This window comes from Prionailurus viverrinus, chromosome A1 (genome assembly GCF_022837055.1).
Source record: "Prionailurus viverrinus isolate Anna chromosome A1, UM_Priviv_1.0, whole genome shotgun sequence".
NCBI classification, from domain to species: Eukaryota; Metazoa; Chordata; class Mammalia; order Carnivora; family Felidae; genus Prionailurus; species Prionailurus viverrinus.
The window spans coordinates 225,204,639-225,221,019 of NC_062561.1; the positions used below are offsets into that span (position 1 = coordinate 225,204,639).

Genomic DNA, 16,381 nt, shown 5'->3' on the forward strand with positions numbered 1-16,381 from the left:
ATACTGAATTTTACCCTGAGATTAGGTACTTCGACATGAATTTTGGAAACATGACTATTGTCAGGAACCCCTTCCAACATTTCATACCTTTGCCACCAAAAAGAAACTAAAGGTCTCTCCTCATTCCAGTTCTCACATTTTATGGAATGTTCCCTGTTTGAATCATTGTGACTCAACTGCCAACCTTTCACAAATCAACTGCAAGCAGAAAGGTGAAGTCCTGTAAGAATTTGGGCCTCATGCTCTTTGCAGGTCAATTAAATATGTCAGGAGGGATAGAGTGTTCTGCAATATGACAGATCCTGATAAAACCACATGATTAAGGTCAGAGGATCATGTGTTTCATAGAGGACGGTGGTCTATCCAGGAAATGTTAAGTTGGTGAGGACTATTGAACTAAAAAATAATGTCAGGTAGCATCTCAAATGTTTATAGAAGAGAACTGGGAAAAAAATCTTTGTTGAATTTTGAATAAACAGACACATAAATCAAATAGAACTTTAATACAAACAATTGTATCTTTAGAAACAGACTAGATCACTCCACACATTTACCAGATATGTTAACTTAAAAAAATATTATCATACCATAACTAACAAAACATTGGCTTAGGGAAATTATTTTCATATAGGCTCCACATTCACTTATCTGTATAGTCTAATTAAATCCATGCCTAATGTTAAATCACCATTAATTTAGTCTTGGTTGAAAGTCTTTTATACAATTATATTTTCATTCAAGGTTTCCATTATTCATATTGTTATTTGAGATTTGCTATAAGAAATAAATTGTTTTAATAGATCTGTTTCTAACTGGTCAGTAAAACAATGGTACTGATGTGACCATTATGTTTCTTAGTACCTATTTTATAAGTTTCTATAAAGAGAGTTCTAGGAGGAATTTAGTATCAGGACAAACTCTGACATTTAAAAAAGTTTCTCAGTGTAAATATTTAGTATCAGGACATACTGAAAAATATATGTCTGCATATCGGATCATGAGATTTATAGAGTCAATAGGGTTTTAATGTTTTTTGGCTATGGGATATATATGTAAAATTAATTCAATCACAAATAAGACATCATCCTATGTAGTCATTATATTTATCTTTCTCATCCTTTAAGTTAGTCATTATTTTCATTTTGATGACTTTATTTTATTCAAGACTTTATTGTAAAACCACTTTAAATTCTTTTTAGAAACTGATCAGGAATACAGGGTAATTAAGTGCATAAATACGTTTACTGTCTCTCTGTCATGGCTTATACATTTCATTAAACTTAAGTGTATTGATCAGAATAATAATCATACTTTCAGGTACATTATATTGTTTTCTCTATTTTCACTTTGAATTTCAAGTTTTCTAACTCTTATATTTTAATTTTGCATGCTACATGGAAGGAGAAATGCTTTGGGGATTTCGTTAATACTTGACTAATTTAGTTTTTGCTCAACATAAGAATGCAAATCTGACCTTCATTATCTTTTATCGGTTGCCTATGAATGTAGAGTTAATAAAATATTTTATATTAAGATCCCTACAAATTATTTTTATATAGGTTATTTTACATACACTTTAAAATTTATGTAATCTAGTATTTCACTACTAAGCAGTTTGACATTGAAAATCTGAAAACACATCCATTTTCTACATTACTTAATACAATGTTTGTTTGAATATGTGGTCTAACCATTTTAATGCCTTTTTTCTTTTGAAACTACATTTTTGTGAACCCATTACCATCAGAAAATTTTAATATGAAATATTTTTCAGAGCACTATCAGCTGTATGTTCCTGAGTCAGCTCAAGTTGGGTCAGCTGTTGGGAAAATAAAGGCAAATGATGCAGACACTGGTTCAAATGCTGACATGACCTACTCCATCATTAATGGTGATGGTATTGGGATATTCTCCATCTCCACTGACAAAGAGACCAGAGAAGGGATCCTTTCTTTAAAGAAGGTAAAAAGAGCATACTTTCTCTGATTTAAGCAATTCACCCATTTTTCCATGAATTATCCATAATGGTATGAATAATCCATATTGTCAAGTCATTAATATGTTAAAATATTTCCTCTTTAAGATGTAATTACATTTTAATTATGGCTCTGTCTGACTTTTTGGATCCTGTCTTAGAAAAAAATATATATATATATGACATATATATGGAAGATCTGATATAGAATGTACCATGACAACAGGCTTATCGAGAATTCCAGTTCTATTAATGCTCTATTAATGCATAAAATATTAATTATTTCATGTTGTACTAAATTATGTAACATTAAGAGATTTTTCTGACTAATGTAAAAATCTTCACCATGTTCACTAACACTCACTAGGATACAGGGTTTTGTTTGACAGTCATGGATTCATCAAGACAGCTCTAGTGGAACCTTTAACCTTCTCCCTGACTCTTTTTCATTGTAAAGAATTTGTGATTGGACTAAATCTATCTATTGCTTTTTGCTTTTAAGAGTACATTATGTTTATCTCATTGTAAAAATGAAATGGAACACAGATATTAGCAAAGAAAGATTTAAATATAACTCCTAATGCAGAATGTCTTAGTCTTTAAATATTGAATGATTTCAGCTTGGAAACCTAGTAACATTCAGATCCCTGGGCTTTGCCTTCATATATTTTGATTCAGAAAGACTGGAGTGCAGATAAGGAATTGGCCTTTTTAGCAAGTACTCCAGATTATTCTACTGTAGAATATATTTATAACATAGGTTGACAAATTTTATCCTGGCATGCTACTGTAGATACTGAAGTGAATTAATCTATGTCTGTCTGTCTGTCTATCATCTATCTATCTTTTTGTCATCTATCGGCATACTTATTTGTGTTTTGTATATACTTTTCTATTTGAACTATATCAATTTTATTAATTCTCCCAATACATATAATCTTATATTGACTAAAATTAAGGATTAACTTATTTTTTAGATGCTACAAAGGGGGCCACAAAGTAGAATTTTTTTTTCATTTTATTTATTTTTGAGAGAGAGTGAGAGTGAATAAGGGGCAGAGAAAGAGAGGGAGACAGAATCCCAAGCAGGCTCCATGCTATCAGTCCAGAGCCCAACACAGGGCTTGATCTCATGAACTGTAAGATCATGACCTGAGCCAAGATCAAGAATCAGATGCTTAACCAACTGGGCCATGGAGGCACCCCAGCAAACTGCAATTTAGAGCATGTAAATACTTACAGAACAGTATTCATCACTAGACTATGTAAAATTTTGATGTCTTCACCTAAAATGTTTTATCATTTTAATCTTTCTTTCCTGAATTTGTAACCAGGAATGTTATAAAGCATATAAATGAGTACATGATAAAATGAGGATTTTAATTGGAAGTTGAGAGACTGAATGTGTGTTTTCTATGCAGGTGTGTAAAAGGTCAATAGAGACAAGAAACTTAGGATACTAAAGATAGGATATTGGATTTAAAAAGATGGCTGGGGCAGAGATGACCCTGTGTAGGATCTTGATCAAGGGTAGAAAGAAACAACCCGTGATGGTATGCCTCCATCCCTGAGAAAATCAAACAGGATTTGAAGTAAATGGTTGCAAAGTTTGCAATGATCCAGCTGGTGTGGGGGAGCTGGGGGAGGAGAGCAGTGCTTGCTTTTTGAGCACTAGGTCTTTGTAAAGTAGGAAGTTACAGCATATTTGCAAAAAATGAGGTTGATGGATGGTTTGAATATATGCAGGATCTGAAATACAAGTATAGATTATGCAATTAAGAACACTAGGGATTTTACCACCCCGTATGACCTCAATCAATTTGATGATGTTCGTGAAAAACAAAGTCAAAATAGTTTATGTACGTATGCGTGCACATATATTTAAATAACATTCTTTATTCAATATCGTGCGCACACACAACAGTTATTTTTCAAGATAAGAATAGTTTCAGTTGTACAAATGGTACTGGTAATGATGATATGTTCAAAATAATCTTTTCACTTTCTTCCATGAATTAGTTTTTTGATGTAGTCTACACTTCTTTCAAGAAGTATTAATGTTTGCGTTTATCTAATTATTTGATCCTTCAGATTATGATTTTGTTTATTATTTTTAATGTTTATTTTATTTTATTTATTTTTTTAATGTTGTATTTATTGAGAGAGCAAGACAGAGCATGAGCATGGGAGGGGCAGAGAGAGGAGGTGACACAGAATTTGAAGCAGGCTTCAGGCTCTGAGCTGTCAGCACAGAGCCCAGTGCAGAGCTCGAACCCACCAACTGCGAGATCATGACCTGCGCGGAAGTCTGAAGCCCAACCGACTGAGCCACCCAGGCGCCCCTTTTTCATGTTTATTTTTGAGAGAGAGGGAGAGAGAGACAGAGTGTGAGTGGGGGAGGGGCAGAGAGAGAGGGAGACACAGGATCAGAAGAAGGCTGTAGGGTGTGAGCTGTCAGCACAGAGCCTGATGCAGGGTTCAAACTCAGGAACAGTGAGATCATCACCTGACCTAAAGTCTGATGCTCAACCGACTGAGGCACCAAGGTGCCCCAGATTAAGATTATTAATCTGAGTTATTTTATTGCTACATACTGCATGTTATAAACAACTGCAATTTGAAAAATAACCTATGTAACCCAGTGTTTTTTAACCTTTAAGAGGTACTCATTCAGGTGGCAGGAAATGGATAAAACAGTCCTTTAAAAACAGGTTTTTTATTTAATCTGTAAGGCAGCTCACCTTAGCCAGCAAGGCAGAACAGCTAATCTTCCCAAAGATCAAAATCAGGGCTGCTTTCTAAATCAGTTTGCAGGGCATCTGCTCATTCCTGTCCATATCATCCCTTTATCAGAAAATTGCCAAGTTGAATTCACAGGTCCGTGGTGTGGTACATTGTAAATACACTTTGATAACTTTCATTCATTGTTTAATGGAGCTTGACTGGGTGGAAAGGGGGAAAAAAGATAAAGATGAATGCAAGTTGATGCACTCTTTCCTCCGCCATAAACCTCTGTAGCTAGGGATGTGTGTTCTGAGCAGCCTTTTTCTCAGATTCTCTTCTTGTGGTTTCATATCAATTTGCAGTCTGTATGGTACTTGATCCTTTTTTTTTTAATTCAAGGATCCAACCCTATTTGTTCTGACTTTCAGCAAAAGCCATCTGTACTATCTTCATAGTGTTCAGTGTGAAAAAAGATTAATATTATTTTATTTAATAAATGATTTGAAGTGGACCATAGAGTAAACATAGAAAGTTATAAAAGTATTTTTTCAAGTTTAAGTTAACCCTACAAGAAAAAAGTATGAAATATGTTCAATTAAAACCATACTAGGTCTATGCCAAATAATCACATTTTTGGTTGTTTAGTGGGACATGTTTAGTGAATTTTTCTTTATTATTCCTTTGCCTTGCATTGACTGATAGAATAAGAATCAGAATATTCCTTGCCATTAGATTGGAAAATTTGGGGCTCTGAACCATAAAGTGCAGCAAGGAAGACATCCCAACCTATTGCAAGTGCCCATAAAGGCAAACGCATCTGCGCACTTTTTTTTTAAGACGAAATAGATGTCTAATTGTAATGAACTATTTCCAAAATCTGAACATTCTTTAGAGATGATACTATCAAAAAACTCTTCCAAACTGCTATTTTTATTCTTATAAGGTGCTATCCGGAAAGTACTTCTGTTCAACCAGAAGTTAAAGAGAGGAGTCACATTTCAATTCAGTTAAATATGTCACTATATTTGAAATGACTTTGACAGAGGACTGCTTTGGGACAACTTTGTTCTTATATTCATAAATAGGCATGGCCATGAAGTGATAGCTAATAGTTGAAACTACTTTGGATGTGAATTGGCTGTTTTTTACATGTATATTTCTATAATATAATTTACTATGTCAGTTGGAAATTGATAATGCGTTGAAACATCCTGATGAGTTAAGCTGCTCATAACATGGACTATTGGTAAGTTACCATATATATGGAAATTCACACACAATACACATGTAGGCTGTATAAAAATATAAATAACATAATATATAATATATATTGATATATATCACAAAATATACATATATTTGTTATTTGAAATAAAAATTTCCCATTTATTTTTTCCCATCTTCCAGTGACAGCAATCAAACATATAATATTTATTTGTATCAACATCTTTGAAATTATCCACACTGAATTACTCTCTTCTGTGCAGAGAAATTTACAACAGGAAAGTTTGTACATGTGTTCTAGTGTCCACAGAATGTCCACCTTCCAGGAAAGATCTCTGACAAGGACCATAAACCATGGCATGATAAGAAAACCTAACTGAAGAAATGTTATTCAAATCCGTGCCATTTTTCTTAGGTTTGGGCAAATATTATCATTTAAAATACATTTTTTCATAAGGCAAAATTTAATAATAGTATCAGTTACTATTTCAGGGATTTAGCCATATTTTTACATGATTTAAAAAAATAATGTTTATTTATTTTTGAGAGAGAGAAAGTAAGAGCAAGAGAGATAGCAGGGCAGAGAGAGAGGGAGACATAAAATCCAAAGCAAGCTCCAGGCTCTGAACTGTCAGCATAGAGCCCAACGTGGGGCTCGAACTCATGAACTGTGAGATCATGACCTGAGCAGAAGTCGGATGCTTAACCAACTGAGCCACGCAGGTGCCCCCTTTTTTTGTATGATTGAAGTGATATTTGCATATATTAAAATGCATTCAGATGTCAATTCCATTCTTATCCCCCACTGTTGCATTATAAAATCTGGATGAGAATGTAATATAAAAATTGGACCAAGGTGAGAGCATAAGAAGTCTCTCCTCGGGGTGTCTGCATGGCTCAATTGGTTAAGTGTTGGACTCTTGATCTCAGCTCAGGTCATGATCTCATGGTTTCATGAGTTTGGGCCCCACATAGAGCTCTGTGCTGACAGTGTGAGTCTGCCTGAGATTCTCTCCTCTCTCTCTGCCCCTCCCCCAACTCACATTGTGAGTGTAACTCTCTCTTTCTCAAATAAACATTAAAAATATTTTAAATATAAGTCTCTTTTTCTTATTACAAAAAAAAGAAAAGAAAGAAAATTAAAAAAAAGAAATTTTAGGATCTTCTTGAACTCTGAAGTGAATTGATACATAGAGCAACTTGGCTAAAGGCTGTTTTCAGTATCTTTCTACCTATGATGGTTATAGAAGTCCAGAGGAAGACTATACTAGTGTGATTTAATGAAAAGTAGAAGTGATTAATGAGAAACAATTAAAAAGTCTCGAGTATGTAGAGCTGGCCGGAAATTGATTGATGGGAATGATAACCATCTACAGTAATGCAAAATGTGTTAATATTACAGAGGGAAAAGTATTATTTTATACGTTAGAGAGAGCAATGATATGTAAAAGTAATTACTAGAAGTAATAGGATGAAATTAGGAAACGAAAATTTAAAATGAATATTGGAGTCAACTCATTGACAGTGAACTGCATGAGGATATTGAGCAGTAATTAAAGAGAAGTAAGAAAAACCCCAGTGGCTGAGGACATTAAAATCACACGAGGATAAGTTCTTCTGGCATGGGCAGAAGAGATAGAGGAATTTGTGTGAAAAGCACTTAAGTTTCTTAGCTCTGTGTCTGTGAATTAAGGAAATTATAAAGTTCTGGTAGCCGGAATTAATGAAATTATAATTAATGAAGTTATTCATTTTCATGTTATAAACCAATGCTCGAAAAGATGCATGAATGTATCTTCTAACTGTGGGGATATTATAGTCCACCAAAAATCGATTCATCTTCAGTCACCGAATTGGAATATTCTGTTTCACTATTTATGTGCTAGAGATTTCAGATCATCTAGCATAGCACTTAAGGGCGCAACGTATGGAGTCCCACTGCCTGAAATCAAATCCCAAGTATACCACTCATGGGTTGTTGACCTGGCAAGTTTAACTTTTCTGTGCCTTGATTTTTCTCACTTGTAAGTGGGAAACAGTTATAACTCATGGAAGTGTTGCGATGGTTAAGTGAGTTAATATATGTTCATTGTTTAGGTCACACATAGGAGTAAGCTATTCATATTTTAGAAAGAATACAGAAGTTTTCATCTTTCATACGTAAACTGGTAATAGCACTTTTCTGTACTCTAAATACAGCTATGTTTGAGACTGAGCAAGAGCTATTAATCACCCACCATGTCCTAGGAGTTATGCCAGATACCTGAAATATGAAGATGAATTAGATAATATTCTTTCTCTTAGAGAAAACGGAGTAGATGTGAAACATTATAATAATACGAGATGTCAAATGCTAATGGTATAGGTTTACTTAAATTGTTATGAGCTCACAGATAAGAGAGCCAATTTTTCAAAGCTGAAGGAGGGTCAGGGAAAACTTTGCATGGGAAATTACTTTTAGGCATGCATAGAGCAGTATGTAGCAGAGACTAAGAGAAATAAATGTGAGTTAGTGGCTTTATATTTAACTACATTGTCCTTTGAGCATGGATATCACAGGCAAACAATTTTGAACTTAAAAAAGAGGGAATATTATATGGGGAAATCCATCCTCTAACCAATATAATTGTGGCGTGAGTTATCTGAAATCTATCTTTCCTAGAAAAACGAAGACAAACACAAAAACAACAACAACAACAAAAACACTTTTATGGCCCACAGCTGCAAAGCTGAAATGTCTGAACACCAAACCTGGAGTCTCATCCTACAAGTGACTGAATTAGAGTGAATGTAAATTGATTAATTTAATTTAATTTTGCATTTCTGAGTACCTACGGAATCCTTCTCAGTACGATTGTAGTAAAACGGAGCACATCACAAGTAGAATTACCCCAGGAATGTTTGGGTGGTTAGAAGTTAGAAAGACAGATATCTTGCATCGAATCATCTAAAATTATCTTTTGTGTATGTTATCCATTGCTGATACCCGCAATTTCATGTGATTAAAGCGCATTTAATTTTTCTTTTAAGTTGAGAATTGTCAATACCTACCCATGTTGTATTTGTGGTAATTATAGTACTGACACATACTCTATCAAAAATAATTTTAATTTATGAAATTTGGCAACACAAATCCTTGCATTTGTTAAGTATGGGCTGATATGATAGACTGTGTTTATAATTCAGAGAGCTTGAACCAGTCGAACATGTCCAGAGCATTAAACCCAAGGTAAATTCCATAAAAATGAAAAAAAGCATTTGATCGTGTTCCTAGAATATTTCTTCCTGAACATAAGTGCTAGATTAGTAATCTCCAGTAGAATGCTTTTGTATAATTTATGCATACCTACTTCTCATATTAAACAGTAAATTGATAATCCAGACTTACAGATTACTAAAAATAGAAAGTTGAAATAAGTTTGCAATTTTGTTAAATTAAATAAACTATATTTGAATTATAAACCTCCATCCCCCACACCAAATATCTTGCTGAGGCAAAATTTATGGAGTAGATAATCGGTGAGCAAATTATCAAAGATTTATTTTTCAAAGAGTCTTCAGATAGTTCTAGATGGAAGATTTCTTTCCTCATTTTTTTTTCTTTAGCTTGAGTGTTTTAATTACTGTTCAGTATGAACGTTTTCAGAATACAGCCAGAAAGACCTCTAAAAGCATGGACAGTTGACATTTTAATATAGAACTGGAAAAAATATCCTTTTCTTATTCTCATGAACAGTCTCTGGCTATTTAATACCCCTTATCAAGTTCATGCAATGCCTCATGTTTATGGAGTTATTCTGTATCTGTTTTTATTTTGGTTTAAGGCAGGAAAAATGGATGTTTTGTGTTTTAAAAACTTCAGCCTGACATTTCATGTTTTTGCTTTCTGTGGTAACTCAATAGCCTGGGCAAATTTTCTTTCTTTTGACCATTTTTCCCTCCAGTATCTTCTTATCAAATCAGGCTTTAGATAATAGATTTCACCATTCCTGTTATACTGTTTTTGATATACTATTTTTAAGTAAAAAAAAAAATCTAGTAACTATGGAAAGTACAACCCACTGGCAGAGTTTTAAATAGTTTCCCAGGAACACATGATTAGGAGGCAATTATGGGAGGATCTGTTTAAAATGTGTGAATGATGAGTATTTGGAGTAGGAAAAATGATATCTATAATCCTAATCTAATATTTATGTATTGTTGCCATGTTAATGCAAAACAAAGAATTAACATACTTTATACATACTACTACAATCTCCAATTTAGCAGATTTTCTATATAAATGAGGTTGTTAAAATGTTGCCATTTACATTAATTTATTTGCTTCTAAAACCCTGTCTCAATCTTAAATAATATTCTCATTCCTTAGTGACTCTAGATGGATCCCTATCCATCCATCAGCCAGTTGTGGCAAACAACTCCTACAAAATGATTGTCACTGCCTTGAGGTAGTTAAATACATGTTAGAGAATCATAAGCATGAAACCATGTGTCCACATAAACAGCCTGTACCTTAGCAGTAGGTAGGCTAGTATTAAGGTGAATGACATCTAAGTTGCCAAGGGACCTGCTAAAAACAAACCAAGAGATGCCTGTCATATTAAATGCACAGCTTGATAGTAATATTTGATAGGGTAGAGGCGGCCAGAATTACCTCTACAAATTTCATTGAGAGTCAGAAAGATGCGTAAGTCTACACCATGAATAAATGGAGATGACTCTTACAATCCTCTGTTATAGTGGAAAAGAGATGTTAAGCATCCCCAGTAAACAAATCCTAGGGGCTTTGTTTTAGTTTTAGTTTTAGTTTTAGTTTTAGTTTTAGTTTTAGTTTTAGTGTCTCAAACACTGAAGTTCAAAGACAGGAGCCTTAATCATTGAAGTTTACCACATGTAGCAGGTTGACTATAACATATTCATCGATTTAAACATATTTAAAACCTGCCAAGGGTGTTGCTTTCCATGAGCAAATACCTGGATTCTGACATCCCATGCTCCTCTGTGCCCAGCAGGGATCATATCCATCTACCCAATCCCTGACAGGTGGTAGGTGTGAGCTGTTTCTAGGATAGACCATTTAGGTTCAAATGAGATGTACTGAATTAGCGAAAGACAAATTCTCATTCACTAATGTTAAGGAGATGTTAAGGAGAAAGGGATCAAGGAAGGAAAAGGGGCAATTTATTTGTAATTTAAATTCCCTCAGATAGAAATGACTCACAATTGGTGGAGTCATAAATTGCAGAACCAATGAACACTTCTTTAAAAAATATATATCTTGGGGTGCCTGGGTGGCTCAGTTGGTTAAGTGCCCGACTTGGGCTCACGTCATGATCCCACGGTTCATGGGTTCAAGCCCCGTGTTGGGCTCCATGCTGACTGCTCGGAGCCTGGATCCTTCTTCCAATTCTGTGTCTACCTCTCTCTCTCCCTTTCCCCTCTCTCTCTCTCTTAAAAATAAATAAAAGATTTAAAAAAATAAAAAATATACAGAAATCTAAAATATACAGTATTTTATCATATATATATGTACACACACACACACACACACATATATATACGTATATATGATATATGGCCTACTTTTAAGCATTTGAGTCTTTAATAATTTTTTACATTTTCACTTTGTCTTATAAAAACTTGTAAACTATTGCAGTGACCCAGTCTTATCCGTGTCCCTGAGATGTATGATAGGTTCCAGGTTCTTAATATCTCATTTGGAAATTAAATGATTGTCTTTTCCTTCTATGCAATCTTCAGTCTCTAGGAAGGCCAATTTTCCAAGGCAATTCAGAAGAGATAAGGGAAATAATCATCAGTAGGACTGATCATTGTGTTTATAAAATCCCATTAAGGACATTCTTTCTGATCAGCTTCTCCTTGGCTCTTAGGGTAAAAGAGACTATCTGAGTTGCCCCACAGGAAATAATCGTTCTTATATACTGCCAAGAAAGAAGGTTGCACGGCTGAAGCGTCCTAGTAGAAAATCAGTGCAGAAATAGGGATGAAATTTTTTTCAGTTTCTTCCCATAGGTATTAATCAGGCAGACCAGCATCAGTGGATACTTCACCAGGCTCTAAAACGGCTGACCTCTGGATCCTTTGCACTAACATCGCTCTGAAAACTTGACACTGTTAACCTAAATCTGAGCTCATTTTAGGTCATAGAGTCTATTACATGCATCAAGTCTAAAATTTTGCATTCAGTTATGTGGAAAAGTACTTCCTCTTAGAAACGATACATAGCTGCTTATAGGTACTCTCATATCTGATTTTGTATCATTATCATGTTCATAAAACTAGTATGTCTATGGAATTAAATATACAGTGATATAAATGTCTATTTACCATTTTATATCCTGTAAAGACCATATATTCCTTGGGGAAAAGTCATTTTTATAAGTAAATTCATGACTCTTGACCTATATTATTAATAGAAGAAATATATATATTGGCCAGATGATTTTAAAATAGAAGACAAAAAACCCTACAAAAACCATGAGAAAGTATTGATATGGACTCAAAGCTAAAAAAGCAAATGGTATAAACAAATAAAAAAAGATTATAATTTTGGACATCTGGATGCCTCAGCTAAGTGTCAGACTCACAGTTTTGTGAGTTCAAGCTGCACATTGTGTTATGCACACCGACCTCCCAGAGGCTGCTTGGGATTCCCTCCCTCTCTCTCTGCTCCTCCCCTGCTCATTCTCTCTCTCAAAATGAATAAATAAACTCAAGAAAAAAGATTATAATTTTAAAAAGTAGATCAAACATCAACATATATTAAAGAAAATGAACACAAAGCAAATACATGAAGTGGTTTTAGCATCAAAATAGAAAATAAATATAATTAATACAATAAAAATAAGATTCAAAAGTCTGTATAAAATATTTTATGAAGATTCTAAGGAAATATTGTTAAATGGGAAACTTAAAATTTATCATATTATAAAATAAAATACCAAGTGTAAAGCCAGCAAGGTGAAAGTAAGATGATGATAGATAAAAATCAATAATACACCATAATTTATTTAAATGCAAAACAAAACCCTATTTTTTAAAGTCAAAAAATTAGCAACAAATATTTTTTTAAGATTGCTAAGGCAGACCTAAGAGAAGGTAGAAGTTACTGGAGACTAAAGATGGTTTGCCTTTGGGAAATATTTTTTTGTTCCTAGTTATTATCATATTTATACCTGTGAAAAATTAAAGTTGATTCAGACTTGAGCTTTCATGATTTTTGTTTTAGATGTTATTGTGAAGATGAACTTCATAGTCTGTTGACGAATGGAAATAGATTGACTTAAATCTATCCATGTTTGTTTTAAAGAATGGGAAAAAAGGGCTTGTTTGAAATGTCATGGCACTCATAATAGTGGAAAACTTATTTATATATATTTTTCCCAACAGCCACTGAACTATGAGAAAAAGAAGTCATATACTCTCACCATAGAAGGAGCAAATACACACCTTGATTTTCGCTTTTCTCACTTGGGTCCTTTTAAAGATGCTACCATGCTGAAGATCATCGTTGGGGATGTAGATGAACCACCACTGTTTTCCATGCCTTCTTATGTCATGGAAGTCTATGAAAACGCCAAGATCGGGACTGTTGTTGGCACAGTTTTGGCACAAGATCCTGACAGCGCCAATAGCTTAGTAAGGTATGGGATGCTTTAATCTTTAGACATGTAAAGATCTTTATTGCCTCTTGCAGTAATTTTAAATGAATAAAAGAAAATGTGAAATATTTAATTTGCATGCTAGTTTTGATTAACATAATTAAATTATAATATTAGTTGATTTTTTGAGTAGTGTAGCAGGTGGGTTTCTGTCAGATTTAGCTAACCACCTTGAATGCAGGTAACCCTTGCACAACATGGCCTTGAAGCACGGAGGTCCACTTGTACGTAGATTTATTATTATTATTTTTTGATAATAGTATTGCAAATGTATTTTCCCTTCCTTATGATTTTCTTTATTTTGTAGTTTATTTACTTATATTGAGGGGGGGAGGGGCAGAGCAAGGGAGAGACAGAATCCTAAGCATGTGACAGCACAGAGCCCAACATGGGGCTTGAACTCATGAACTACGAGATCATAACCTGAGCCAAGATCAAGAGTCAGTTGCTTAACGAACTGAACCCTCAGGTGCCCCATTCCTTACCATTTTCTTAATAATAAATTCTTTTCCCTAGTTACTTTATTGTAAGAATGCAGTATCTAGTATATATAACATGAAATATATGTTAATTGACTATGTTATTGGTAAGGTTTTCAGTCAACAGTAGGCTTAGTATTTAAGTTTTTGGGTAGCCAAAAGTTATATGTGGATTCTCAATTGTGTATGAATGGAAGAGGTCAACACCTCTAAATCCTGCATGTGTCAAGGGTCAGTTGTTTATTGTTCACTACATAGATCACATTTGCCATTTGACTTGATAGATATGAGCACAATTGAATGGAAAAGCTATGTAGAAATCTTGAACTACAAACTAGAGAATCTTGTGTCCTGAGCGATAGGAAATACAGCTACAGTACAAAGCAAGTATTTGGGAATAATATTCACCTCTGACTCCTGTTTCTGTCACAAGATTTGTGGGCATATAGGAAATGTTCTACCCTTATCTGTAAAACAAAATTAACATCTATATTTTGGGATTATTGTAAGAATTCGTGAAGCAATGCGCATGAAATGCTAAACAGAGTCACTTGCACCTAACAGTCACTCAAAAAATGCTTATTTGTCTAAAGCAGCATAGAGTGCTACTTTGAGAAGTACTTACTTCTTTTTTTTTTAGTGTTTATTTTTGAGAGAGAGAGCATGTGCGCGCGCGCGCACACACACACACACACACACGCACACACGAGTGGGGGAGGGGCAGAGACAGAGGGAGACACAGAATCTAAAGCAGTCTCTAGGCTCTGAGCTGTCAGCATAGAGTCTGACACAGGGCTAGAACTTACAAACTGTGAGATCATGACCTGAGCTGAAGTTGGACATTCAACCGACTGAGCCCCCTAGGGGCCCTGAGAAGTACTTAGCTCTTAAAGACAGGAAGACCGGGGTGGGAATTCTGACATCTTAGTAGTTGTGTGATCTTCTACTCATTCAACCTTGCTGAATCTCAAATATATGAGCAAAGAATAATAATGTTGTTTGAATATGTTGATAGAATTAAGTTAAATTATTATAAAATCCTTAGCACAGTCAGGAAGTGCTCACTAAATATTTTTTTTTATTGTAAGATGTCATGCAATAGTGATCATTAAAGCTCTCCTTGCATGCTCAAAAAGATGTTTTCTTTTTCTTAAAAAAAATAATGTTTTTATTTTTGAGAGAGAGAGACAGAGCATGAGTCGGGGAGGGGCAGAGAGAGAAGGAGATGCAGAATCCGAAACAGGCTCCAGGCTCTGTCAGTACAGAGCCCTACACGGATCTCCAACTCATGAACCACGACATCATGACCTGAGCCGAAGTTGGACACTTAACCGACTGAGCCACCCAGGCGCCCCTTTTTTCTTTTATTTTCTTTCTTTCTTCCTTTTGTTCTTTTCTATTCTTTTCTTTTCTTTTCTTTTCTTTTCTTTTCTTTTCTTTTCTCTCTTTCTTTCTTTCTCTCTATTTCTTTCTTTCTTTTTATCTCAATTTTGATAAAATCAAGAGGTTAGATGCATGGACAAGACTCTTTAGTTACCTTGTATTTATACCTTGGATAATCCTAAAAACCTAGAAAGTTTGAAATCTTTAACAAATCAGTCTACTTTCTCCCATCAAGTTTTTATTCTTAGTCTCTTTATTTATTATCTTTTTGAACAGAAGCTATTATAGTACATGTTCTCCTTGATATCTATGTAATGTTTATAAAGGATTTCAATTTCCTTTTTCATAAGTGTTATTATTTCAGTTTTAAAAAGAAATGCCCACAGCACCCATGCATGGACAGAAACAATTCTCTGTGCTCTAATGTGTATATTCAACACTCCTGTTCCATTTGTGAGTACGGAAACAGCACCTTGTCAATGGACAACCCCTCTGTCACACTGACCTCAAGAGCTGGGCATTGCTTGCATTTGCAGGATAGGCAAAGTATATAAATAATATGCATAAACCCAATTATAATAATTGATAACTGATTAAGGGATGAAAATATGAGTCAATATGTTTAGCTGTCAAATGAGAGGAAAGACCACTATGCTTCATTATTCCATAAAATCCCATATTCCAAAAACATTTTTGACACTTAAATAAAGAGTAAAATTATTCTTACTACATTAAAAACTTAGAGCATTGGAAAAGCTATTTTTAAATGTGTCCATCCTTTACCAAAAGAAGAGAACACAGTTTGAGAATAAAAATATTTGATGTTCTTAGTTTGATGTGAAAATATTTGGTAAACAATTGGTAAGAGTTTCTTTTGAAAATTAGATATTAATGATATATTCTGTAATTTATAT

The 16,381-nt window shown here is 34.2% G+C and overlaps 1 protein-coding gene across 1 annotated transcript in view; it reads left to right on the forward strand.

Annotated features, from left to right (window-relative positions):
- CDH18 (cadherin 18) overlaps positions 1 to 16,381 on the forward strand; it is a 349,770-nt gene that overhangs the window by 258,341 nt on the left and 75,048 nt on the right. Inside the window, exons 5-6 of the mRNA XM_047860381.1 lie at positions 1,775 to 1,962; positions 13,334 to 13,587. Of these exons, the coding sequence (XP_047716337.1) occupies positions 1,775 to 1,962; positions 13,334 to 13,587 (442 nt within the window). The remainder of the gene's footprint in view (positions 1 to 1,774; positions 1,963 to 13,333; positions 13,588 to 16,381) is intronic.